Source organism: Ictalurus punctatus, chromosome 16, assembly GCF_001660625.3.
Source record: "Ictalurus punctatus breed USDA103 chromosome 16, Coco_2.0, whole genome shotgun sequence".
Taxonomy (NCBI): Eukaryota; Metazoa; Chordata; class Actinopteri; order Siluriformes; family Ictaluridae; genus Ictalurus; species Ictalurus punctatus.
This window is the reverse complement of record NC_030431.2, coordinates 12,862,679-12,889,762: the sequence shown is the minus strand read 5'-3', so window position 1 is coordinate 12,889,762 and position 27,084 is coordinate 12,862,679. Positions and strand designations below refer to the sequence as shown.

General features: G+C 40.0%; 2 protein-coding genes across 9 annotated transcripts in view; both read left to right on the top strand.

Annotated features, from left to right (window-relative positions):
- LOC108276952 (BBX high mobility group box domain containing) overlaps positions 1-14,486 on the top strand; it is a 53,498-nt gene extending 39,012 nt beyond the window's left edge. For 3 of the 4 annotated variants that reach the window (XM_017489117.3, XM_017489118.3, XM_017489119.3), the window contains exons 10-17: positions 1,918-1,995; positions 2,687-3,494; positions 4,776-4,914; positions 5,296-5,447; positions 5,583-5,672; positions 6,145-6,333; positions 10,005-10,179; positions 11,625-14,486. In XM_017489117.3, the coding sequence (XP_017344606.1) occupies positions 1,918-1,995; positions 2,687-3,494; positions 4,776-4,914; positions 5,296-5,447; positions 5,583-5,672; positions 6,145-6,333; positions 10,005-10,179; positions 11,625-11,715 (1,722 nt within the window). In that variant the 3' untranslated portion in view covers positions 11,716-14,486. The remainder of the gene's footprint in view (positions 1-1,917; positions 1,996-2,686; positions 3,495-4,775; positions 4,915-5,295; positions 5,448-5,582; positions 5,673-6,144; positions 6,334-10,004; positions 10,180-11,624) is intronic. The other variant, XM_017489120.3, reaches the window with a different exon arrangement.
- Positions 14,487-20,941: 6,455 nt separating this feature from the next.
- LOC108276956 (uncharacterized) overlaps positions 20,942-27,084 on the top strand; it is a 45,539-nt gene continuing 39,396 nt past the window's right edge. Inside the window, exons 1-3 of one of the 5 annotated variants that reach the window (XR_001815020.3) lie at positions 20,942-21,377; positions 22,357-22,674; positions 22,839-23,114. Coding sequence is in view for 4 of the 5 variants with exons in the window: in XM_047161085.2 (XP_047017041.1) it covers positions 21,314-21,377; positions 22,357-22,674; positions 22,839-23,114 (658 nt within the window). In the remaining variant the exon portion in view is untranslated. The remainder of the gene's footprint in view (positions 21,378-22,356; positions 22,675-22,838; positions 23,115-27,084) is intronic. The other 4 variants (XM_047161085.2, XM_017489126.3, XM_017489125.3 and 1 more) reach the window with 4 other exon arrangements.

Here is a 27,084-nt window from a genome sequence, read left to right as displayed (position 1 = left end):
AGTTAGGCTTTTGCAAACATTGTCTAAAAGCCTCATTGTTCAGTGTGGTGTTTTCATGCCGTTCAGCCATATCAGCAGATGAGTCATGAATTCACACTGCCATTACTTGAACACTTGTGCAGATGTGTTATAATGATGGTGCAACTTCAGTCTTTTTCCATTGAGATGCAGATAATGTCATCTGGTCAGACCTTTTACCAAAAACAGAAATAGCACAAGCTCACAGTGACAAATACACAACATGCCAGAACATGTTGGAATTAGCTGCTTGTACGCTTGACTTGTAGAGGCTCCATGATAAGATATATATATATATATATATATATGTGTGTGTGTGTGTGTGTGTGTGTGTGTGTGTGTATATATATATATATATATATATATGTGTGTGTGTGTGTGTGTATATATAACATTAACTGTGTTAACAATAACTATTAACTATATAACATTAACAAATTAACATTAACACATTGACTAAATTCTAAGGATTAAAGTAAGATTTTTTAACTTATTGAATGTTATTAATTCATATTAACATTGACTAAAAAGCCTCCTGTTAGTCTCACACTCACTCTCCTCAAACAAAAGCATTTCTACTTCATCACTGACATCAAACTGGTCATATATAATATCAACTTTTATATATTAAAATTAACTGGATATGAAATACACTACACTACAAATATATTTTTCTGTGCAGTACATACTTTTTTTGTCAACTCATCTTCATTTAAATCTCCCGCTTCACTGCTGCTCACTTCCGGTGTAAAATTTTAGCAGTGAGGAGTTTACACAGATTACAAACTGCAGTTTTGTCATCATTCCACACAAGAGACATCTTCTTTACACACAGCATGAAATCAACGTGTTTTCCCGCCCTCTTTTGATTGACAGGATATAATCGGCCCTGATCATCGGCTGTTTTTAAACTATCGGCCAATGGCCTATAGCGTGAAAAATAGACTTTTTCATCGGTGCATCTCTAATTGTCACCAAATTCAAAGTAATTCCACACAAGAGACATCATCTTTATACACAGCATGAACTTTATGTGTTTTCCCGCCCTCTTTTGACAGATAGGATATAATCCTGTCCTGATCATCGGATGTTTTTAAACTATCTGGCGTGAAACTGGCGTGAAAAATTGCCTTTATCTGCCGATACCAGTTATTGACTGATACATGGGTGCATCTCTAGTTTATACTGATTGAAAATGTCCAGTAAGTCGATATCTATTGCGCCGGAGGAATGGAACGCCATTGTACTGCTAGAAAGGGTTCTAACTGTGTTTGGATATATCTTGTCCATGATTGAACTGAATGTTGCTCCACATTGTTGCCTCCTGCTCTGAGCAAACCAATTGCCTGATATTAATCCTCCAGGAACTGCAGGATGTACAGGCAAAGAGACCATAGTTGAGTTTGAGTGATCCGTTTTCATGCACGCTGAACTCGGCAGTTTGTTAAAAACCACCGTTTAGCAGCCTACATGTAATCTGAACCAAATTTTAACATATGCTAGGAGCATGAGCATTAAAATAACATCCCATCAGAAGAGCGTCATAAGTGATCCACCATTACTTCAGCTGAATTTTCAATAGCCTCACTTAGTGCTTCGTTCCAAATGTCGAAAGAGTACATCGATGACAGCGAAACGTATTGCACGTGCAAGAGAAGGAAACAGTGTCCTGCAGCACTCAGATATTAAGCATGGAAGAGTGTGGTAAACATGACAGATTGCAGTGGTTGTGGCTCCTTAGTGTATGAGCCTTTGTGGGTTCCAGTGCTTACTGGGGTTTTTAAAAAAAAAGTGTGGTCAAAAGTGTGATCGTTACTACAGGTGGAAGCCATTCGATGAGTTTAGTTATCACAGCATTACTAACAAAATAACAAGGTACTTTATCATTTTCTGTTGCAGATATCATCTAGTGGTTCTCAGGCTTCAGTATCTGAGGTGAAGCAGTGCGGCCAGTCTGCTCTTTTTCAGCTTGCAGAGGTAAAACACACACACACACACACACACACATACTGAACAGTATTCAGTAGCACAATGTCTTATCAGGTTGAGATTACCAGACATGTACAGTACTGTGTAAAAGTCTTGCACATGCAAAAATGCCTTCAAAAGTAATGAAATGTATTGTTTCTACATTTCCAGTAAACCGTAATAAACTGTGTGTGTGCATTATGCCCTGACTGGGGACTGGCGTCTCATCCAGGGTGTAGTCACGCCTTGTGCCTAGTGTTCCCAGAATAGGTGATTCTGACCAGGATAAACAGAAAATGAATGAATGAATGTGGTACTGTGTGGATGGCAATGCTGCCACCTGTTGGCCCTTGCTAGTATTACCACATCTATAGCAGGTGTTCGGCTATAGCAATGCACCGAATCACATATCTTGAGGTCATCCTTACGAAGAGTTTAACTGGTGCACTCTATTTCAATATTAACTCTGAATGTCAGAAGATTTGCCAGAGGCGATTAAAGATTAATTGGATGTGTAAAGTTAAACTTTCACTGAAATCTGTTGAGTGATCAGTGCAGTTGATCTTGAATCATCTTTTGGACTTTGAGGTAAAAGATGTGATGTGATGTGTGGATAGCTATTTTTGGTTCTTTCCAGATGACATGCAAGAGCCAGATATGTGTATTTACTGTATGCGGATTGATGTGTTTTGTATTCTAGATGTGTTTAGCCTCTGAAGCAGAAAAACTGGAGGCCCTCTCCTCCCAACCAGCCATGGACTCATCCTCTCTCTGCGCCCAGGACAGCGCTCCTGACACAACGCCCACCGTGGACCTTCCCACGCCGACACCACCCTCATCGCCCCCAGCTTCCTGTAAGAAGAAGAAGAAGCCAAACGACGTGGCAAAAGGTGAGAAAAGCCCTGGCTCGCCCAAGAAACCCTGCAAGAAGCGTTCTTCATCCGGCTCAGACCTTGAGAGCTTGATGTACACTATTGAGGCGGTGGCCAAAGGAGCCTGGGGCTCAGAGGAGATGGAGACAACCAGGAAGCGGGCACGTCCGTCGGGTGGTCTGTCGGATCAGCCTTCGTCAGCAGAGAAGAAAAAGACCAAACCCAAAGCCAAGAAACAGCTCAGGACTAAGGAGGACGAAGAGGAGAGGGGAGAAGGAGAGGATTGCAAGCCACTCGAGACAGAAGGGTCTGTGCTTAGCCATGAAACGGAACTGAAAACCGAGTGCAAGAAGGAAGTGGACGTCAAAGTGGACCGAGCGGAGGACTCGGAGCCACACATCTCTACAGAACAGCAAATCAGCAAAGGTGTAGAAGCGGGCTCCCCACTGCCAAACAAAGGAGAAGAGAAGGACCTGGAAGTTAAGCCAGTTGTAATTCAAACAGAAGAGAGGGACATCGAGCCCAAACCTGAAGCCTGTGGATCCCGGAAATCAGAGCGAAGCTGTAAGGGAGCTCTGTACAAAACTCTGGTGTCTGAAGGAATGCTGACATCACTGCGGGCCAACGTCGACAGAGGTATCAGAGATGTGTCATAGCTGTTATAGATATCACGAAAAAACTTTCCACAACTGAGCAGGGAAATTAGTTAGTTGACGCTTTGTGTTTATAGACATTATTGGATTATGTATTATGTCATATGAGGGAAGGTGAGTAAGTATTTAGGAGGCGCAGCATTTAGCTCTCTTAGGGCTTTTAATCCCGGGTTACCGTCATACCAAACCCTGCTTTTAACCCCGGGCAGGGGATTAGCACTGCTTTTGCAGGTGTAACCCCACACTGTGGTACTAAACGTGTACAGTGCGAAACGATGCGCTGTTAGAATGTTATGGCTAGATGCTTAGCAACAGACCCCCAGTCAGAAATCGGAACAGCGCGTGCCTCATATCACCTGCTTTGTACTGTCGCAGAAAAACCCGCGCATTGTGTAAACAGTAGTTGCAGCGTTTGACAGAACAATTAAAAAAAAAAACAAAAGTCAAACGGTGATTGAAACCGTGTCAATCGGAGCGAAGAAGAGTTTTATTTTTACAGTTATGGTCAGAGAATCATGGTAACAATTCCCTTTTTGGTTCAGAAGGAAATTAGGAATCCGGAGGCAGGCTTGACAACTCAAAAGGGGCTGTTTATTCACTTAAACCGTCTTACTTTAGCTTTTCAGCTACTTTATTTTGCTGCGCAGACACACACACACATGGTTCTGTGTCGCTCAGATATCTCTCTCTCTCTCTGGCTTGACACGGGGCACTGAAATCTCAAACCGACACACTTAAGTAAACTCAGGCTAATAATTCACAAATGAGAAACATCACGCGTTACCTGCCTCCTCTCCATCCACAGCTGACGCTCGACCACACCCCCGCCGCTGTAGTCGTTCATCCGGTCATGGCTGTTGACACGGCAAATATGCAAATAAGAACGATAACTCAGGGTTTGGGAATGTACAGTGCGATGCTTCAGATTATGAATACCCAGGATTAACCCTTAACCCCGGGTAAAGTATGAGCAGTGTGAAACGTGAAACAAGGAAACCCAGGATTCCATTTACCTGTGGTTTAGAATGACCTGGGGTTAACTATTTCAAGTGTGATTAAGCCCTTTTGAGAAATTTGCATGGATACATGACACGATTAACATTATTGATTGATGTTTTTTTTTTTCTTTTGGTTAACTGTAGGGTTTGGGTTAGGCTTAGCATTAATTAGCTGCAATACAGTAATAGTAACAGGAAGTGAACAGGAAATGCACAAATCTAGGAATGCAAGACTGTATGTGTGTGTGTACGTGTATGACTTGTAGGAAAGAGGGGCTCCATGCGTGGCGCCGTGTCCGAGTCGGAGATAGGATGGACAGACGAAAGCTGCAATTTCAGTCAACCTGCTGCCAGCAACCCCAAAAAACTGAAAAAGTCCAAATCCAAAGAGGAGCCAGTGCCAGGGTGAGCTCACTCACTCCCATGACCTTTTCTCCATTCATCTCGTTTTCTTCTGCTTGGTCACACAGTTTCTGATCAGAGAAATATGATTGTTTTGTATAGAATGTGTATATCATGTAGCTCGCTTATATAGTAAGGGTTAAATGGTGTATATCAGTGAACTGTAGGTTTATTGAAAGGAAAGCAGTACCAGCAGGTTAACAAAACAAATAGGCAAAGGGAATCTATTCTTGAGGTTGCAAAGGGTGTTGGATTTGTTTAGTCTTTTATGCGTTTTTTTTGTATGTAGAAGGAAATAATCCACAACCAAGACTTTGCCTCAAAATTTTAATTAGCATGTGATGCATGATTATGTTTCTTTATTTTGAATTTTTTTATCTGCAGCAATTTAGGAAAGCTGGAAGAGGAGTTTGAGAAGAAGTTTAACAGCCTGCCCCAGTACAGTCCACTGACGTTCGACAAAAAGAGCACAGCTGTCACCAAAAGGAAGAAAGCCAACGTAACTAACCCTCTGGAAAGTCCTACGCCTAATAAGGGTGAGTGTACGGCTGTAAATGACTTCCTCCTAACCCATCCACTCATTGCCTGTTTTAGGATGTGCTCAGAGCATGTCATGATAGCCATCTAACATAGCATGCCGTCTTCCTCTTTTCTGTTTTATATACAATCAGGTCCATCCCCATCTCAGAAAAAGACTTTATTCCACAAGATTGTTAGCAAGTACAAGCACAAAAAGGAAAAGGCTGGAACTTTGGAGAAAGGTGACACAGAGAAAGCATGCATCATGTGTCTGTGCTTTCTTTTTATTTATTTATTTTTATTTCATCCTCTTGATGGTTTTCGAGGTTCTTGTTTGGGTATGCATGAGTGACCTAGTATGTGTGTTTGTTTGCTCGTGTGTACGTGTTTAAATGTGAATGTTGCCAAATAAGCCAGCGGTTAGGACCGTTGTTTACCTGTGGTTTAAAGCTCTCTCTCTCTGTGCGTTGTGCTGCAGAACAAAGTAGGTCACGCGTAAAAGACAGAGGCACACATGTAGGACGTGTAATCATTTGAAAAGATGAAATGGTCTTTCTGCATATTTCCAAATAAAGAACTCACTACATCGTCCAGTGCTGCATTAAGCAAACTAGTTTCGGTTTCAGCCTAAATGCAGCACTGTTGCAAGTAGCGTAGTGTGGAATTTGTAGCATTTCTAGTAATGGCATACCTGTCATTGTCTCCTGTCTCTAGCCATAGCACAGCCTGACCCAACGGCCAGTGACACAGGCACAGCGAAGTCAGACTCCTCGTGTGCTTCTCTTGCTACGGAGACCCGTAAGATGGGTGATGTGCCTGTGGGAAGCCAGAAGAGGAAAGCCAGAAAAAGCAAAATCACTCATTTGGTGCGCACGGCCGATGGGCGTCTATCACCCGCTGAGGGTGAGTCACAGAACATACAAAATCACACACGTTAAAGATTTCTGAATCTATTTTTACTGTCCATGTAAGGTTTAAAAATGCAAATTTAGAAGTTCTATTTTTAGTAGCCTTTCTTAAACCTTGTCAAATGACCATTGTGCCACCATTTTTATATATTTTTAATCATATGTCAAATTTCTGATTAAATAAAAATGTGATATTACATATAAATAGCACAAGTAAGTTTCCATTAAATCCTCCAGTAGACTTTTATTTGTGGCTGAATCGCAAATGCCATTATATTAGACACAGTGCACTATCACTGATAAAGATCCAGTGGGAACAGGTTCTCAGATGCTGCTCATGGGACAAAGAAAAGCCAAATTCATTAAGAAAGGAGTGTATTGGATGGGAAGGTTTGCTCATGCACTGCTATTCGAAGCATTTACACCACATCTTTAGTTATCGGTTTTGGTCTACACTTGGTAAATGGTCTGCAGATGGTCTACTTTTATAGCGCTTTTTTTTTTTTAATCCTTAGCGGTTCTACAAAGCGCTTTACACTGTGTCTCATTCACCCATTCACACACACACACACACTCACACACCAATAGTAGCAGAGCTGTCATGCAAGGCGCTAGCTTGCCATCGGGAGCAACTTGGGGTTCAGTGTCTTGCCCAAGGACACTTCGGCCACTACGATCAGTGGACAACCCGCTCTACCACCTGAGCCACAGCCACCTCTAAGGCTTTATACTCGTCCGGGTCACAGTGGTTTCATGTACTAATATATTTATATTTTGGGAAACAGAACCAACTAAGCTCAATTAAAAATATTGCAGGCAGGTGCAAATAAATACAGTCCCCTCCGAAACTATTGGAACAGCAAGGCCAATTCATCTGTTTATGCTGTACACCGAAGACATCTGGGTTTGAGATCAAAATACAGATATGAGACGAGAGTTTAGGATTTCAGCTTTTATATGCTGGTATTTATATCTAGATGTGTTAAACAACATAAAACATAGAACCTTTTGTATCAGACGACCCAGTTTTTTGTCGAGCAAAAGTATAGGGACAGATAAGTCTTGAAGTGAATTACATTTAATATTTGCTTGCATTATCGCCTGCTTGCCTCAAGCTTGTGACTCACTGACATCACCAAATTGTTGATTTTTTTTTTCCATTTGTGATGCTTTTCCAGGCTTATTTTATTGGTTGTTTGTTTTGCTCAATTGGGTTAAGGTCTGGTGATTGACTTGGCCAGTCTAAAGCATTCCACTTTTTGCTCCCGATACATGTCCTTTGTTGTGTTGGCAGTGTGTTTTGGATCATTGTCTTGCTGCATGATAAAGTTCCTCCCAGTTCATTTGGATGTAAATTGGTAGACAAAATGTTCCTGTAAACTTGTGAATTCATTCTGTGGCTACTGTTATGAGTTACATCATCAATAATTAGTGAGCCCATTCCGGAAGCAGCCCAGCAAGCCCAAGCCATGACACTACCTCTACCATATTTCACAGAAGAGCTTGTATGTTTAGGATCATGAACATATCCTTTCTTCCTCCACACTTTGGTCTTTCACTTTGGTAGCGGTTAATCTTTCCTATTCATACTGCTGATGAGTGGTTTGCATCTTGTGGTATGGCCTCTATATTTCTGCTCTCAAAGTCTTCTTTGAAAGTTGAATTGTGAAACCTTCACCCTGCCCTGTGGAGGTTGTTGGTGATGTAACCGACTGTTGTTTTTGGGTTTTTCTTCACAGCTCTCACAATGTTTCTGTCATCAGCTATGTTGTTTTCCTTGGCCGACTCATTTGGTGTCTGTTGCTCAGTATACCAGTGGTTTCTTTCTTTTTCAGGACATTCCAAATTGTTGTATTGCCTATGGCCAATGTTTGTGCAATGTCTCTGATTGATGCCTCTTTTCTCAGTTTCAAAATGGCTTGCTTTTCTCCCATAGACATCTCTCTGATCTGCATGTTGGCTTATGCTTTTTAACAACAAATGCAGTCTTCATAGGTGAAACTGAAGGCAAAAACCAAGAGTATGTGTTCAGCGCTATTTATTGTTTAAACAGTCAATCTAACCGGACACACCTGGGTAGCAAGAAACACCTGTCAGTCACGTGTTCCGTGTTTTGCTTGCCTACAAATTGGGTGGTCTGATACAAAATGTGCTATGTTCTATGTCATTTAACACATCTACAGTTGCAATCAAAATTATTCAACCCCCATTGCAAATCAGGTTTATTGTCAAAATTTACAGACTTTCAGGTGTTTGCAATGAACAAATCAAACAAAAGCGATTGAAATATTTCAACACAATGAATGCTTCAAGTGGTTCCCCCAAATTCAACTGAAAATGCAACTTATTTTAACAATAATCATTTCTCCAGTTTCAAAATTATTCAACCCCCTGAATAGAATCCCTCACAACAACACAAATATGCAAAACAGGTGTTGTCTCAAGCACACCTGATGCAACTAATCAAGGGTTTCATTAGTTTCACCAGGTGTGCTTGAGCTGGATACCTGAACTGGCTCGAGGCGGAATATACTGTATATGAAATACTTGGATGGGGCAGGAAAAGGAAGCTCTCAACAGCGGCAACCAGATTTCTGAGAAGGCAGGTTGTGAAAAACTGTCGAGTGACTGCAAAAGACCTGCAGCAAGATTGGTGGCAACAGACACTGAGGTTTCAGTGAGCACAGTAAGGCGCGTACTAAACACAGAAGGTTTCCATGCCAGAACTCCAAGACGTACACCACTACTGATCCAAAAGCACAAAAAAAGTCATCTCAGAATCATATAAATAAGCCACAGAAGTTTTGGGATTCTGTTCTGTGGAGCGAAGAAACAAAACTGGAACTTTTCGGCACAATGGATCAGTGGTACGTCTGGAGGAACAAGAATGAAGAAAGAACACACTGTCCACAGTCAAGCATGGTGGTGGCTCCGTGATGCTCTGGGGCTGATTTGGGTTAAGCATTTCAGTTTCTGAAACTGGCACCAACAACCATGCCACAATCAAAGTCACTGCGATCATATTTTCCACCCATGTTTGATGTGAACATTAACTGAAACTCTTGGCCTGTATCAGCATAGTTTTATGCATAGCCTGGCTGCCACATGATTTGCTGACAGAATAGTTGCATGAATGTACCCAGGAAATTGTCTGGTGTATGTGTACTGTGTTTTGTACAGTTAGCTACTATAAAAAAAATATTTCTGCACGTAGCCAAGTTGAAGATGGCAGATTTCTACAGTAGACCTCCGTTTAGTGCGAGGAACGTGCAATATTAGTAAAAAACAAAACAAAACAAAAAAACCTGTTAATTGTTAAAAAAATATCTTAAACAGTTCTGCTACAATTTTGTGATTTTCTTTGTAAAGCTACTATTAATTTTTGTGAATGACATCGACAGCCTTAAGTCACATGCATATTCCACCAAGTCATTTCTATGCAGACTTGTGTGTAGACTGTATAGATGTAGTGTGAGGGCTTATAAGAAAGCTCTGTGTTCTGAGAGCCATATCCAGAACAAAAGCAGATTCCCACAGTTTTTCAAACAGATGAGCTTCCTGAAGAGCATGTCCAACAGCCTGTGCCAATTGTGAGCATGTCACAAAATCTGGTCCTACAGTGTACAGAAAAATATGTGTCGTGAGTGTGGCTTTGTGTCGTTGCAGCGGACAAAGTGAAGGAGCTGACCCAGGATCAGGATGGAAAGCCATTAACTCATGAGACTTTATGCAACACAGAGAGCTGCTCCACTGACCCCGGACCGGCCGAGTCTGGCAGCCTGCCAGCCTTCTTCAGCCTAGCAGCCCTCGCCGAGGTCGCTGCCATGGAGAACATGCATCGGTGTGTAATGACACAGAGCACACACACACACACACACACACAGGTAAAATCTGCGGCACATGTAAAGAAATGCTGTAAAGCAAAGATGCCGTCAAAAATAATTCAACGTAAACAGTAAAGCAGTAAACCGTAATGAAAGAAACAAAGTCAATATTTGGCACGACAAGCCATTTTGCTTTTTAAAAATGCATTCGTGGTCTCAGGTACTTTTTGTGCAGATTTAGAAGGAAACTAGCTGGTAAGTTTTTCTAAGCCTCGTTACACAGTTGTTGTGGAGACTCGAACTGTCACACTTGCTTCTGTATTTGCAGGTAAAACTTTATGTTTTTGGTCTGAAAAGAGTACAATGTAATATTAAACTTTCTTTATTGGCATACATATAACTATATGTAAGTATGTAACTATACTAAAGATGCACCAATGTAAGTTATATATGATAAAGTCTATTTTTCATGCTCTCGGCCATCGGCTGATAGTTTAAAAAATCCAATGTTCAGGGCAGATTATATCCTGTCAATCAAAAGAGGGCGGGAAAACACATTGATTTCGTGCTGTGCGTAAAGAAGATGTCTCGTGTGGAATGATGACAAAACTGCAGTTTGTATGTCCTGTAAACTCTGCACTGCGAAAATTTTACACCGGATGCTACAGCAGTGAAGCGAGAGTTTCATTGTTGAGTCTAAATTTTTTTACCCCCGCTGCTCGTGCTGAATTAAAGCGCCAGTACACCGTTGAAAGATTTAAATGAAGATGAGTTGACTAAAAAGTATATATTACACAGAAAAATATATTTGTTTCATATGCAGTTAATGTTAATATGAGTTAATATCATTAAAAAAAAGTTGATATTATATATGACCAGTTTGATGTCAGTGATGAAGTAGAAATGCTTTTGTTTGTGGAGAGTGAATGTGAGACTAACAGGAGGTTTTTTAGTATTCAGTCAATGTTACTATGAATTAATAACATTCAATAAGTTAAAAAATCTTACTTTAATCTTCAGAATTTAGTTCATGTGTTAATGTTTATTAGAGTAATGTGTTTTCTGTTTATGGGACCAGTTACTGTGAAACAACTTGTTGAAATGGAGAGAATAAAGTTTTTATTTGCATTTCTTTCAGAATTCTGGAATTAATTATTATTAATTTTAAAAAAAGGCATAAAAGGCAGAAATATCTGTATCGGTTATCTGTATCGGCCGATATCACTCTGAGCAATTGGTTATCGGTATCGGCTGAGAAATTTAGTATCCGTGCATCTCTAAACTATACTATAACATTTCATTTTATGTTGGAAAAGTAACGTTTGGAAAACATTCTTTTACTGAATCAACAATGGGAAAAAATGTTTTGTATCAAACAAGATTTTTGCATAGTACTTTATATCTGTACGTACAAACTCCAGGAGGTTCATGCGTAATTTATTGCATGTATGTGTGCTTTCAGAGGCCAGCGAGCAGTGAGCGTGGCTGCTGAAGGTCAGGTGAAGGACATGGCTCCTCAGACTCCTGTGCTGATCTCTTGCGCTGATCAGTGAAGGTGTAGACCTCGCCTGCGAGTGGACTCATTGGGACGTACCCGAGAGCTTTGTGCTGGGGAATATATACACATACATAGTCCAAGAGAGAGTTTGGAGCAAGCAGAGACGGAAGAGAAGGAAGATGCTTTACTACGTTACTATGGAGGCTTCAACACACACACTAGAGATCATGTAGATGTGTGGGCTGGCTTCCTCCATTTGCCCTAGACATTCAGGATCTGGAGATGGCTGCTGATATAAAGTGAAACTTTTTTTTTCGCATATGAGAGAATGGACCTAAGGAAGCTCTCTTATTAAGTTTTGTTTTTGGTTTCAACCCTTCTGCATAAAACCCCACTCTGACTCTCTCTCTCTTTGTTAGAGGAAAATCTTGTGGCTTCCTGACATCCTTCCTGCCCAGAAAGCAAGCACACTCACACTGCATACCTTGTCTGTGTGTGTGTGTGTGTGTGTGTGTGTGTGTGTGTGTGTGTGCGCGTGTGTGCAGTTTTGCTCTACAGCCCCCCTTACCTCACAGCCAGCCTGCTTATACACCCAAGTCCCTCTCAGCGCAGGCTTCACCATGACAATGCACAATTAATGCCTAGATGCCTCTTTTCTGGTCAATGACCCGTTTTGGACACAGTGCACGCATACATGGATGCTTCTCTCCCGAAAGCAGCCTGAGCGAGACTGCAAAAGTGCACGTTTGCGATCCAAAGCAAACACGTTACTAAGTGACTGAACACTGACCCGATCAGAAGCCATTCTCTTTTTTTTCCTTGCGCTCTAACAGCACCCTGTTACTGTACTGGGCACCCTTCCACTCTCACGTGCACAGCTATAGAGATGAATAGATTTTTTTAGAGCAGTATACTTGAAAGATACAATGCATTTTATGTCAATACTTGACCTTCCTGCGATGTGCGTGTGTGTGTGTGTGTGTGTGTGTGAGCGTCTGCATATGTGCGCGTAGCATCCAGATAGCTAATCCAAAAGTGTGCGCGCGCGTGTGTGTGTTGGTGTGCGCGTATGTGGCGTCTTGATAGCTAATCCAAAAGAGTGCTACTAGTTTCCTAAGGTAGTTTCGTAACAGACACTGCACTAATTTTTAGCTATATTACACTAGATGGCAGTTTATTATTTGCTAGATGGTGTGTGTGTGTGTATGTATATATATATATATATATATATATATATATATATATATATATATATATATATATATATATATATATATATATATCCTAATCTGGTACTTAATAAACTGTCACGTCAGTGTGGATCAGACTTTTAGGCAATTTTTTTTTCTTCTCAGCTTTCTCGATTTTCTACCATCCGCACTGAACGCATACGTAAATCATTTCTGGGACGAGGTGACAGTGTTAATTTTGATGCACCTCCTTCCCAGTCACACGCCAGCAGAAGTCAAACGCAGTTTCCCTCTTACATGGCGTTTGACTTTTCTGCTGCTTCTGTCCATTCCTGTGAGTTTGCGGTGTAAGACAGAGGAAAAGAGTAGAGAATCAGTTCTCTCTCATACATGTACCTCTTACAGCAGAGTGCCCACAGCACTGAGGATCTTACACGGCTGATGATGTTCTCCTGGCCCGACACGCACTGTTTTTGTTTTCTTTTTCCTAACAAACCGCCTGTGCGAATGAAAGGTCGCATGGGGGGAAAAAAAACCTCCTCCTGATTCTGCTTTCAGAGAGCTCATCTCTCAGTCTAAATGAAGGAACGCTCAAGCCTGACTACACCATGGGGAAACCTCCACTAGACAACCAACTGATTCTTCATTTTCTCCATCACTCACATTTTCCTGCAAATCATGTCTGTGAAGTTCAAATTTTATAAGTAATATGTTTTTTAGAAAGTATAATATGATGTATTTGATCCCCTTTTTATTTCCCCCCTTCAATGTGTAGTGCGCTTTAGGGAGTGAATTTGCTGGCCTTTTTTCTTTTTGTATGATCTTATAAGCCTCACCATGAGGCCAGTTATACTGGATGAAGACTATTGTCAAAAACAAGTATACATATATATAATAACAATAATAATAATAATAATAATAAGCCAATGAGCACTGAGAAATAATGCACCGCTTCTAGAGGAAATAGTCCCTGCTTTTTTGGGAACGCACATGTGAGGCAGCCAGCGCTGCCATGTTTTAACTATTGTCTAATGAGCACAGTGAGATGTGTGTACCTGTGAGAGTCTGAATGTCCCCCTGTTCTCCACAGTTAGTCAGAGCCAAGGGATTAAACCTCATTGTGTTTGAACAGAAAGAGTAAACAGACTCAAACCACCCCCTGATGCGGTAACGTCTTCAGCGTGCAGAGAAAGCCGGGAGGAAGTAAAGATAAGGATTTCTCCGCATCAGGACATTACCGAGTGATATTCCCTGTGGTGTTAAGACGTTTGAGGTCAATCTCAAGCGTGTCCGTTTATGAACTGAAGATCGTGATCGTCAGAAGTATACCTTATAGGTGGTCTTTGAGGAAATGCTTAGTTGTTACAACTGCTAATGTGATGAGAAATACTCCGGCCGATCAGTATCTCAAGCTCCAACGAGTTTAAACAATTTCTAAACGTTCGTCACGGATCAACTTTCGCTAAGAGATGTCTTCCCAAGTGTTTTGTGCACATCCAGGGTTGCGGCAAACGAGTTCTTCCCGTCATGTATCTGCTATAAATGAAAAAAAAGAGAAGAAATTGTACATTATAAAGTGTACTGTAATCTGAGTTGCTGTTTATAAAGAAGTGTGACTAATAAACTGGCAACATTGTGTCTACCAATATGGATACGCACAGCAGGGGTGGACAAATCGCTAGCCGACCGGACAAGTAAAAACTCTAATGTGCTGCTCAGGCCCATGTTTCGGTTGCCCAGAAACCTAATCTCCCAGGTAGAGACCGACTCGGCCATAATCGTTCATTCTAGCACGCCATGTTTGCGCCCTTGACCAGATGTAAGCAAGTCTGGTTAGCTTTTTTTTCCCCTCTTTCATTTTTACACGTTTAACCACAAGGTGACCACATGTTGTGGTAGCAGAACTTATATGACAACTTTTTATACCGCTTGGCTTTGTTAGTAGTTCCACGTGATTGTAATGCTGAAAAGGTCATATCCATTTTTGTGCACACATATAAATAAAACCTCATATGTGTAGTACAGCAGGTTACAGCATCAAGGTGGGTTGCACCACCATGAAACACAATTTGTTTAAATATGTTCATTTTCGCGTAAGTCAAAGGCGAGTAGGTTTTTATTTTCTTTCTCTGGTTGTTGAATGAGAGAAGTGGGAAAAAAAAAAAAGAAGGCGACTGCTAGCCCAGGTTGTCTATGCAGGTTGAATAACGATGAATAAAAACTAATAACCCAAACATGTAATCTTGTCCTGGGCTTCCGGCTTATTGATTTGTCCACCCCTGATACGCCAAGTTGACAGTTCATTAGGTATCCTGCGAGTGTAACTAATAAACTGCCAACTTATATACTGTATATGCTAATAACAACAACAACAAAAAAAAGTGGGTTTTTTTTTTTTTCCAGACATTTGCCAAAGACTAGGAAGCGCTGTCTCTTTAAGTAATTTGATGGTGTGCAAGGACAAACCAGGAAAGTTCATTCTAGTCAGTGAGTCTGTTTTCAGGTAACAAATGCATAAATGCATTATATTAGCACAATTCATTCTATATTTCTGATGGATTTCCTCAGCCTTTACCTGCAGGTTGGCATGGTGTACAAAGTGTTTTTTAAAATGCCTATTTTAGAAAAACTATATTTGCACCTTAAACCCAAACCAAAATGTCACACTGAATGATTTCCCCCTTTTCATGGCTATGTCCCGTTTCATGACTTATTTGCTCTGATTAATCAGCCCTCTGTATCTCAAGACACATTATTGCCTAGAAAAAAATTGCCATTATACAATAACGCACTGGATGATGATGCACTAATTCGAACATCCTTGCATGATTCATAGATGAGGTTTGATCCTTTTTTCCCCCGATTCCTCCATTAAATGTCATTCCCGTTTTTTCTAAGTACTGTAGAAGATGCCTCTATAAATTTCGAGTTCCTATAATAGCTGTAAAGCTTATGGTATAATACCCTTTTGTGCTAGAATTGTCTCTTGAATGTAATGGATTTTGTACCTGTATTTTTCTAATTCCAATTCCAGTCTTTCTGTACGTGACAGCTTTGTATGGAGTTTGCTCCCAACTGCGATACAATTTATAACAAATTTCCAGTCATCATTGTAACACCGATCTGGAGCTCCATGAAGAGCTCCATACCCTCATCACTGCATCACCTCTCTGGTCAAATAATTTAATACTTTAGGATATTAGAATCATTTATCCCATAATCAGACATCAAATTATATTTGATGAGGAAACATCAAAAAACAGGGAAATCGATGGCAAACTGAGTTGCCAAACCCTCTGTTTAAAGCTTATTTATTTTTCCTTCCAACTCATCGGAGTCTTAATAACTTGGATTATGCATCCATTTAAAAACGGCCATCTTTTTCTGTTCTGTACAAGAATGTATGTCCACTGGCTTTTGAAGCAGTCTTGTTGAAGGGTTACCGTTCTGAGTCCTCAGATGAGTTTATACAACGTGTGCTTGATCTAATTAGTGTCACTCGTACTGTATGACGCCATGCTTGTTACAGCCCTGTTGTCAATGCAGCCTTGCCTTATCGAAACCCTTGCATAGAAAAAGGGTCCCTTTGCCATTACCCTTCTCAACAAGTCCTATGTCATAACACTGTCTGCTGACGCAAATGTTATTCCTTTAACACTTATTAAAGTAACATATAGACATACAACTGTCTGTCTGATTTCTTATTTCCTGTTCAAAGCCCAGATGACCTCAGTTTTGGATCAAGATGGAAGGAGGAAAAGATCTAAAGGACTTTTAATCATTGGGATGAGCTTCAGTCACAGACACTGTTCAACTCGGAGTGTGTCACTAGGAACCGTGACCAAAGTGACTTGCATTTAGATCTATGGGAAAGACGGTAAATCAGTAAATGTAGCTAGAAGTTATGGTCGAAAATGTGCACATTCGATAAGTGTGAATCTTGGAGTGAAATATAAGGAAAAATTGTTTTTCAAATGACTGAGAATATCATTACATTACAGCAGGAAGTGTCCACTACTATGCTGGTTTTTCCTTAGTTTGCCACATACATAAAGTAAAACAATATTATAAGTATTACATAAAGTTACTTTTAATGCTTTCCAGGGATGTAGGCTTTTTTTCCCCTCCGCAGTAGCCGTATCCTTTATGAAAGTACTACATTGGAATAGAATATTTTTTCCTAGTAAATCAATTTGAACAGTGAATTGAAATAGATTAGGTTTCCACTAGTACTCCAGAGACCTACATCATTATGGGTATTTTCACATATAGTTCTTTTTAAACGAACCATACTCAGTCCTGTTAAAGTGGACCCGAAAGGGAACTAGCTGCAAATGGCCTTAGCGTTTTTGCTGTTCACAATACAAGTGGACTCTCTTTCTGGAAACTTTTAGCATCGATGAGACCAGGGTGGCATGGTGGCTTAATGTTTAGCATGTTTACCTCGCACCGCCAGGGTTGGGGGTTTGATACCCACCTCTGTCCTATGTGTGTGGAGTTTGCATTTCCTCCGGGTACTCCAGTTTCCTTCCTCAATTCAAATACATGTGTTGTAGGTTGATTGCCATCTTTAAATTGTCTGAAGTGTGTGAATGAGTGTGTGATTGTGCCCTGCGATGGGTTGGCACCCTTTCCATGGTGTCCCCTGCCTCGTGCCCTGAGTCCCTTGGGATAGGCCCCAGGCTCCCCGCAACCCTGTGTAGAATAAGCAGTCAACAAAATGGATGGATGGAGATCTCAGACCACGTGTAATTAAAACCATGACTCTTTTACCAGAGTTTGAATGTGTGCAACACTGAAAAGTGTCATTCTAAATAGTTGCTTTAAATGATGCTATCATTTGGCTGAAAAATAAAGCAAGCAAAACAGATTTGTAGTGAAACACCAGAAGCATTTTGATGCTGAACCATTAAAATCAACTCATGCTTCAAGCCATAGACCTACTGTCTGTTTAGCTGTGAGTGGCGAGGTAGACAAAATACATCCATAAACTACATATATTACATACATACCGTATACTAATACATTCATACAGTAAATATTGTTCCTGTCACTGACACAATACTACTCTTCCTGCTGCCTAACAACTTAAGCTCTATTGCATAATTGTTAATGCCACTGTGTCTTTATTAGCTTCTCTGTCATGCTGCTACCTAACATGCTGACCTTATTGTGGGACCACAGAGCCCCTTGCAAAGCCGTTTGAGTTGTTTTTCTGTTTGGTGACAGAAAACTGGCGCTATGTCTATACAGCAGTGCTCCAGTTTTTAAAAACATCTAACTTAAAGCAAAATCACAAAGCACAAAGACCTCTGAAGGTGGTCTGAGTATGGTTTGCTTGAGGGTCACTTTAGACAGATCTGAGTTCATTTGTTGTGTTCACATTGTTGTATACAATAAATGTCACTGATCTGAGACCACTTGGAGCACTGAAATGGACCAAGTTTAAAAACACCCTACATCAATGTTTAAAACAAAAAAAAAAACATAATGTTTTTTTTGTGTCATACTGGCGTGCATAATTCATGTGTAGAGGAACAAATGTACATGTACAACAGGAATTCTGATATAACAGCTGAGAAACTCTGTCTTGGTTTCACCCTGCATTTATGCATTATGCAACGTTGCTTCAGCCTCAACTCCACCCTGCCTATGTATTTACATATGTGCTGTTTTTCATGATTAGAAACTATGATGCTATCAGGACTATATACTATAGTGTTAACCACATCCTACAGAAATAAAAACTTTGAGTCATGGCCATTGGGTTATTAATATGATGAGAAGACCTCTGTAAACTAAATAACTTGCTTTTCCACCTTGATTAGAGGTTTGATTTCCACCATGATTCTCATGACATATACTCACTGAACAGTTTCACAGGCCTCCCTTTGCTCTTAAAACAGCCGCAATTCGTTGTGGCATTGATTCCACAAGATGGAAACTTTCCTTTGAGATTCTGGTCCATGTTGACATGAACGCATCACGCAATTCCTGCAGATTTTTCAGGTGCACTTTCATGCTGCGAAGCTCCTGTTCTACCACATCCCAAAGGTGTTCTATTTTATTCAGATCCAGTGACTAGGAAGGCCGCTGAAGAACACTGAACTCAAAACCAGTTTGAGACTTTTTCTTTGTGACATGGTGCATTATCATGCTGGAAATAGCCATTCAAGGATGGGTAAATTGTGGTCATGAAGGGATGCACATTCCTTCAAGCGGTGGCATTCAAGCAATGATAGATTGGTATAAATGGTCCAAAATGTGGCCCAAAGTCTGCCAAGAAAACATTCCCCACACCATTACACCACCTCCACCAGCCTGGACTGTTGACTTAAGGCAGGTTGGGTTCATAGATTCATACTGTTGGCACCAGGTTCTAACCCTACCATCTTTTGGCCTCAGCAGAAATCGAGATTCATCAGACCAACGTACGTTTTTCAGTCTTCAGCTGTCTAGCGTTGTTGAACCTGTGCCCACTGCAGCCTCAAGGCTCTGTTCTTGGCTGACAGAAATGGAACCCAATGTGGTCCCATCCGCCTCACAGTTTGATGTGTTGTGAATTCTGAGATGTTTTTCTGCTCACCACAATTGTACAGAGTGGTTATATGAGTTACTGTTGCCTTTCTGGCCAGACTGGTTCGACCTCTCAGGAAGGCTACAGTAACTCAAATAACTACTCTTTACAGCCATGGTTGAACCTTGAGGCAGCTGGGCTACAACAATACAAAAATACAGTAAATGGTCTGTACTTATATAGCACTTTTTTATCCTTAGCAGTTCTACAAAGTGTTTTAGACTGTCTCATTCATCCATTCACACACACTCATATACCAATGGTAGCAGAGCTGCCATGCAAGGCGCTAACTTGCCATCCGGGGCAACTTGGGGTTCAGTGTCTTGCCCAAGGACACTTTAGCATGTGGAGTCATGTGAGCCAGGACTTGAACCACCAACCCTACGATTAGGGGACAACCCACTCTACCACCTTGGCCCACAGCCACCAGAGTACAAATTAAATGAGTATTATTCAAACAGAATCAAATGCATAAGATAATCCTTTATTACTCAGAGGTGTAAAATTCCAGTGTTACAGCAGCTGACAGGAAACAATAGGCAATATTACAACAGAAGGATGTTAAAACGTTAAAGAATTTAATTAAAAACAAACTATACCAGGGGTGTCCAATCTTATCCGCAAAGGGCCGGTGTGGGTGCAGGTTTTCATTCCAACCAAGTAGGAGCCACACCTGACTCCACCTGTTTAATCAGTTGATCTTGGCTTCCAATAGACTCAGGTGTGGCTTCTGCTTGGTTGGAATGAAAACCTGCACCCACACCGACCCTTTCCGGATAAGATTGGACACCCATGAACTATACAAATGTATAAAACAGTAGGTGTACTGTACTTTATGCTCAAAATAAGGTTATAACCAGATGTACAGTCATATGCAGTTTATAATAGTGTGCACAAATGTCCTTGTACAGTATTGTACTGAGGAAAGTGTAGAAATATGTGCACGTAAGAAACTTACCAAAGGGCAGAGTTAGACAGTCTGATTGAAGGATGAAGGACCTGCAAATAAAATCGCTACAATAAGACTATGCTATATACAATATAAGTAAGTGGATAACAGTGAGTGTAAACAAGACAAAGTATCACACTGTGCTAAAGTAAATTGTAACGTGACTTAAGTGACAAAGTAGCAAAATAAGTCAATACAGCACACACATTTAGCAGATTAGCAGTTTATTATGTATAGTTGCCTTGTGTATACAAAGTTACTGACCATTTTACCAAATAGGTCCGTCCATACATCGGTAGAAAAGGACCACAGTGATCCAGTGTGTGGTGGAGCATTCTCACCACAACAGTGACGTTGACATAGTTGTGTATGTGTGGCTCTGGTGTGAGTGTATTGCATTTCAAGTCTACATTATTAACAGCGGTTTGCTTTAAATTACTTTTGGCTGATGTTACGACATGCTGTAATGAAATGCTGCGGCCTGCATTTCCTGTATTCTTAAGTACCATTTTCCACGTTGGCTTCTTCAGAAAGCAGAACTGACAGAGGTTAAGACAAAACATTTCAAAATATTTCCCTGATGTCATTGTGTGAATCTGTGTTTAAAAATTGTCTCGTTATATGTACACACACTTTAAACAGTAGCAAGTAAATCGTTATGAGAGCAAACATTTTATGTTTGTAAGTTGTTATTTAGCTGATGTTTTGGTATTTTTTGGGGGGTACATTTTAATAATAATCTGTAGGCAGTACTGCTAACCTGGAAAGGCAACGTAGTTATTTCGTCACTCATGTGGGAGTAGGAAGTGTGAGTTTATGTGGACAGAACTTAATGTGATGTGGTGTGTGTGTGTGTGTGTGTGTGTAGGAGTGTGCTAGACCTATTAGACACATTTAACCTACTCGAGGAAAAACGGTTTAAACCTTTGTGGCAAACATGTTATCAGAGAAGCTCTTGTGCTTTTTTCTAGCTCTTCTGTTTTGCTACTCTACAAACACCAGTAAGATATTTTATTCTCATTCTTAGCTTGGTTTGTGTGCTGTTGTCTCTTTATGCAGCATTATTTATAGCGAAACTCTTAAGTACACAGCTGCTTTTTACTAGACAGTGTTGCATTGCTTATTAATAAGTCAATTTATAACATGCTAGTCATGCAGATACTACTGTAATAATGTTTTTGGGTTCCTTTAACTTTCTTTTTAAAGGAGCTCAGAGGAACATTTACGGTTCTATTTTTTTTTTTTTTTAAAGATGCCGTCTGCGATTTAAAAAAAAGTAAAATTGTGATGCTGCTATTTAAATCAATAGCTGAATAAAAGGAATCGACTTCTTTGAACTGGTTTGATTACAGCTCTTTATTCTTGTTTCCAAACAAAACGTTTGCAAATCTCATAGTTTGATTCAAGGGATAAAAATGATTCTCTGTGCTATTCAGCAATCTATGAGAAACTGTACTCAAGGATTTAGGTAAAACCTTTTTCACAGAATATCATTGAATGTGATCAGTAAGGATGAGTGATTTTTGGTTAAAATTTCATAGTTCGATACCTCAAGGCATTATGATCTACTATATCACAATATTTAATTTTGCTGAACCTCACAAGGGAAAAAATAACAATTTAAAAAAAATATATACATATATATATATATATATATATATATATATATATATATATATATATATATATATATATATATATATATATATTTTTTTTTTACAAATTTTATCACCATTAACATGAACGTGATAAAGCGCTTTTAACATCCAATAACCTGTTACTGGTACCAACAATACTTTTTTCTCAGAAAATGCAGTGACTTTATTTATGACTTCAATAATATGATTTTGTCATATTGCCCAGCCCTAGTAGTTGGAGAGTAGGTATTTGTGATATAAATCATTTATAATTTCCTTATACATTTCTTCATACCAGTATATATGTTTTTGCACTATTCTAATTGACGCCTTCATTCTATAGGTGCCTTGGACATTACCGTGTCTAGTGGGGATACTGCCTTTCTACCATCTCCTTTACCGTTAAACTACACTGACTTTATGAAGATTGGAGTTAAGTGGGAAAAGGATGGAGGGTCAATTTTATGTACATATTCTATTCAGAATAATGCAACTCATGACCATAACTGCAAACTTCGGTTCAAAGTAAATACAGAACCTTTAGGGCTGAATATAACGAGTGTTGAAAGCAGTGATGCTGGTCTTTATAAATGTTTGATGATCAGATTAATACCACCACCTTCAGAGGAGAGATCAGTAACCCTGAGGCTTAAAGTTAATGGTGATTATAATCTTCTTTTACTTTTCACATGCTCTTAAAATGTTTTCTGTCACTTACTATACTAGCAGTAAATGTAATATTATGTTTGTCTTATAAATCCTGTACTACATTGTACAGTTTCTTGAGGAAATGTCATGATTTCAGTGTTCTCTCCCTCTCTGCAGTTCTACCATCTATTACCCTGCAGCTGAAAAACAGCACTAATGTCTCCTGTGTGGAGCTGCTCTGCTCTCTGCAGGGTTTGAGACCACAGCAGGTGAACTTCACATGGACCAGAGCAACTCAGCTTCTTCACCATCATCCAGAGTCCAGAAGCATGAACAGTACACTGATGCTCTGCAAGCCGAACTGGACAGACAGAGAAACACTCACTTGTCACGCCAGTTACTCACACAACCACATACGCTACAGCAAGAGCATAACACTCCCATGCAACTCAGGTGAGCCTTTTACCTACTCTCTAATATGGACATTTATTTGGTCAAACTAGAGTCATGTAAGGCATGATAATAAACCAAAAGAAGACATTTACATTTACATTTATCCATTTAGTAGACGCTTTTATCCAAAGTGACTAAAAAATGATGAAATACAAGCAAAGCAATATATCAAGTGGAGAAAAATACAGGTAGTGCTAGCATACAAGATTTAGAATTGAGTTCTAGAGAAGAGTAGAGGTGTAAGTGTGCAGAGTAATTTTTTATTATTATTATTATTTTTTAAATAATATGAGGTTGGCATTTTAGGGGTTAGTTAAGTGTTCATGGAAGAGGTGGGTCTTTAGCTGTTTTTAAAAAAAATAGTGACAGATTCTGCGGTCCGGATTGAGGTTGGAAGTGAAGTTCATTCCACCTTGAGCTATGCTGAGTAGGCACTACTGAGCGCCGGTCGTTAACCGATTGCAGATTGCGTGAGGGAACGTAAGCCTTAAGGAGAGTGTTGAAGTAGGAGGGTGCTGTTCCAGACAAGGTCTTGTATGTGACCATCAAGGCCTTGAATTTGATACAGGCAGCTACTGAAGAAATCACAAGAGCTTGGACTAGTAGCTGTGTAGCCTGTTCGGTGAGATAAGGTCTGATTTTCTTGATGAATATACAATTTGTCCAGAAATGCTGGACAAAAGTCAGGGTATCATTTATATAAAACACCTCACAGAAGCAACTGACACTTACATGACACCAATAATTTCTTCACAGCTTTGTTTATTGAATACTTCTTCATTACTTGCCCGATCACATGATTTCTCTTCATATGTTTCTTCCGCTAAACTTGTGTGCCACTTTTTACACAATGGCTATGGCATGAAAAGCACGAACTGTATTACAAAAAAAAATCAAACCGTAACTGGAGAACCCTTGAAAAATGTAACATTAGAGGATGCAGCAGAGGCTCAGACCTTTTCAAAGTCTGTCGCATTTATTTGTTTGATGTCAATTATTTATTGCAAGCAACTCGAGTAAGATCATTTCGTAAGATGGGATTTTATATGAATCAATCAATGTGTCCTGAGCTGTGTTTCAAACACATACTATGCAAAACAAACAAACAAACAAAAGCATAAAAATAGTAACAACTGATAAGATTTAATATACAGTAGTATTCTATGGTTTAGGACCTTGCCCAAATATCCTGTTCTCAGTTAAGTGCACAAAAGAGGGGTTTTCCTCATGGAGGACATTGGAGAAGGCAGCATCTTAAACAGGCACATTGCTTATATTTTACATTTTATGGATGAATTTATGAATTAATTTAAAGTTAGTTGAATAACTAACAATGGAACTTAACAAAAAAAAATGGCCTTGTTTTAATAATTTAAATATAAATTATTACTCAAAATAGCCAATTAAAAGCATGATAAAATACTCAACATCCTGCGTGCACACTACATTACATCATATCATACTTATATATTGTATGTTAGAGTTCATTTTTAAATTGTCTCTTGCTTTTATCTTTTTTTTTTTTTTTTTACATCATATTATACATATTAGACAGAATATAAAGTTAATTCCTTCTCCAGACTGCATTTTCTATCCATGATCTTTTTGGGGCTTAAAGGCAAATGCATTTGACTTATGCTTGACTAGATGTTATTGAAAAGTATCTTAGACGCTTCTACTCAAAAAAAATCTGCCAGCCTCAAAAACCATCCCGCAGCGATTTGCATAATTTGAATGCGGAACCTCGAGAATCGAAACAGCAGTCGCTGGGATTTTCTGCCGACAGTGTGTTAAAGAACACCTCTGAGGTGTGGCTGTGCTTGGCTTTTTCAGAAAAGTGGGGCTTCAACTACAATTAAAATTGAATTGAGTTTAGTATGGCTGTCAGAATGAATTTAACTGTTGTAAAACTATTCTAATTTTCTTTTATGATATTTACATATTCATGTTTTAGATCTATTGTTCTACTTTAGTTTGCCTTACTGTACATAGGTCAACCAAAAAGCATTTCCTATACCTATTGACTAAGTGATCCTTGACGGCCCTTTTTTTCTAATATCAGTTTTCTGTTTAAGTATACAATGAAATGGTGCTCTGTACTGCACTATGTAAGTTTTAGAATGCCGTTATGTTATATGCTGTGTAATAAGTGCATGTATAATGAATAAGAAGCCATTTGGGATTCTGTTTGTGTATTAGTAGGGGCTCACATCGATAATATTAGGCTTATACTCTACTATATACTGTTTGTATGACAGTTAATCTTTGATCAATGCCATGATTCTATTTTACTTTCAGAACAGCAATAGTTAACAATACTTCTATTAATAGTATTTATAATACCGCTAGTCCGGCCTGGACTGGCCACCGGGAGCACTGCGAGAATTCCCGGTGGCCTGACAACTGATTTGGCCCGTTGCCTTGCCGTTGTTTATTTATTTACTCACTTATTTAATCATTATTATTTGCACCAGCTGGACGTACACCTGGTTGTAAGACTAGGCTGGACGTAAAATGCACCTTAAGTCCTAGGTAGAATTAATACCTGTTGCACCATCTGGGTGTAGTGCTACGTCTGAGACTAAATATTACAGCTAGTCAAAGGTAGGTGTAAAGTGAAAAGTCTTGACTAGTTTTAAGAATGTGAAAGAGTTATGAGTAATATGAAAGAGGTATGAGAGAACGCATCAATCCCCTTGATATATACTGTATGGACATAGAGAACTTATTGAAAGATTTTTTGTTTCAGCACGGCTGAATTGTTAGAATTAATTGACGAGTTATCGCTACAGTTGCAACATGTAATGGACAGGAACAGCGCACTGTCCCCAGCACTAACTTCTCTTCGATTTTACGCTAGTGGATCTTTCCAAAATACAATCGCTGATACGGTGAACGTAAACAGAAGTACAGCATGCCGAGCAATACGATGAGTTTCTCTGGCCCTTCACGATCGAGCTAACCGATATGTTCGTCTACCCACCCAGAAGGAGGCTACGCACACCAAGGAGAGATTTCGCAGAGACTCCGGAATACCCGGTATTTTTGGCTGTATTGATGGTACTCGTGCACACCCAGGCACCATTTAAAAATGAGGAAAGGCTTTCGCTCAATTAATGTTCAGGTTGTGTGTGATGCAGACATGAAATGAATTGAAATTAACTGATTTGGTGGTGCGGTGGTATGAGTCTGCCCATGACGCATGCATCTTGAGGGAGAGTGCATGAAGCCGAGGGGGGCGGCTCTCTGGCATAATGCTTGGCAACAGTGGCTTCCCTACCAGTACCAGAGCCATATCTCCCTTCAGTGGTTTCTCACTGAAGATTAGTAGGGTTGAGCCTGGCCAGTACTTGGATGGGAGACCTTCTCTGGAAAACTGACCTTGCTGTTGGAAGTCTTATTAGGGAGGCCAGCAGGTGGTGCTCACTCTGTGGTCTGTGTGGGTCCTAATGCTCCAGAATAGTGAGAGGGACACTATACTGCAAAAACAGCACCATCTTTCAGATGAGACGTTAAGCCAAGGTCCTGACTCTCGTGGTGAAATTCCCCCACTGGCCCCCTAATAATCACCATCCCTGAATTGGGATCCTCTCAACTAATAGCTGGTGTGTTGTGGGTGTTTTGGTGCACTATGGCTTCCATCGCATCATCCAGGTGAATGCTACACACTAGTGGTGGTTGAGGAGATCCCCTCCCTCCCCATACTATGTAAAGCTCTTTGTGTCTAGAAAAGCTCTATATAAATGTAACTGGAAATACCCTTTAAAGAAGTGGCTGATGACATCTGTCCTGGTACCCGGGACGGAGCAGGAAAGGCAGTACAACTATATACATTCACGGTCGAGGTTGAATATTGAGCGCTGCGTAGGGGTGTTCAAGCGCAGGTGTGTGTGGCTTATGTTTAAGCCTGTTTATTTTAGCCTGCACTTAAATTGGTATTGGTTATTATGCATAGCTACTGCATATAGGC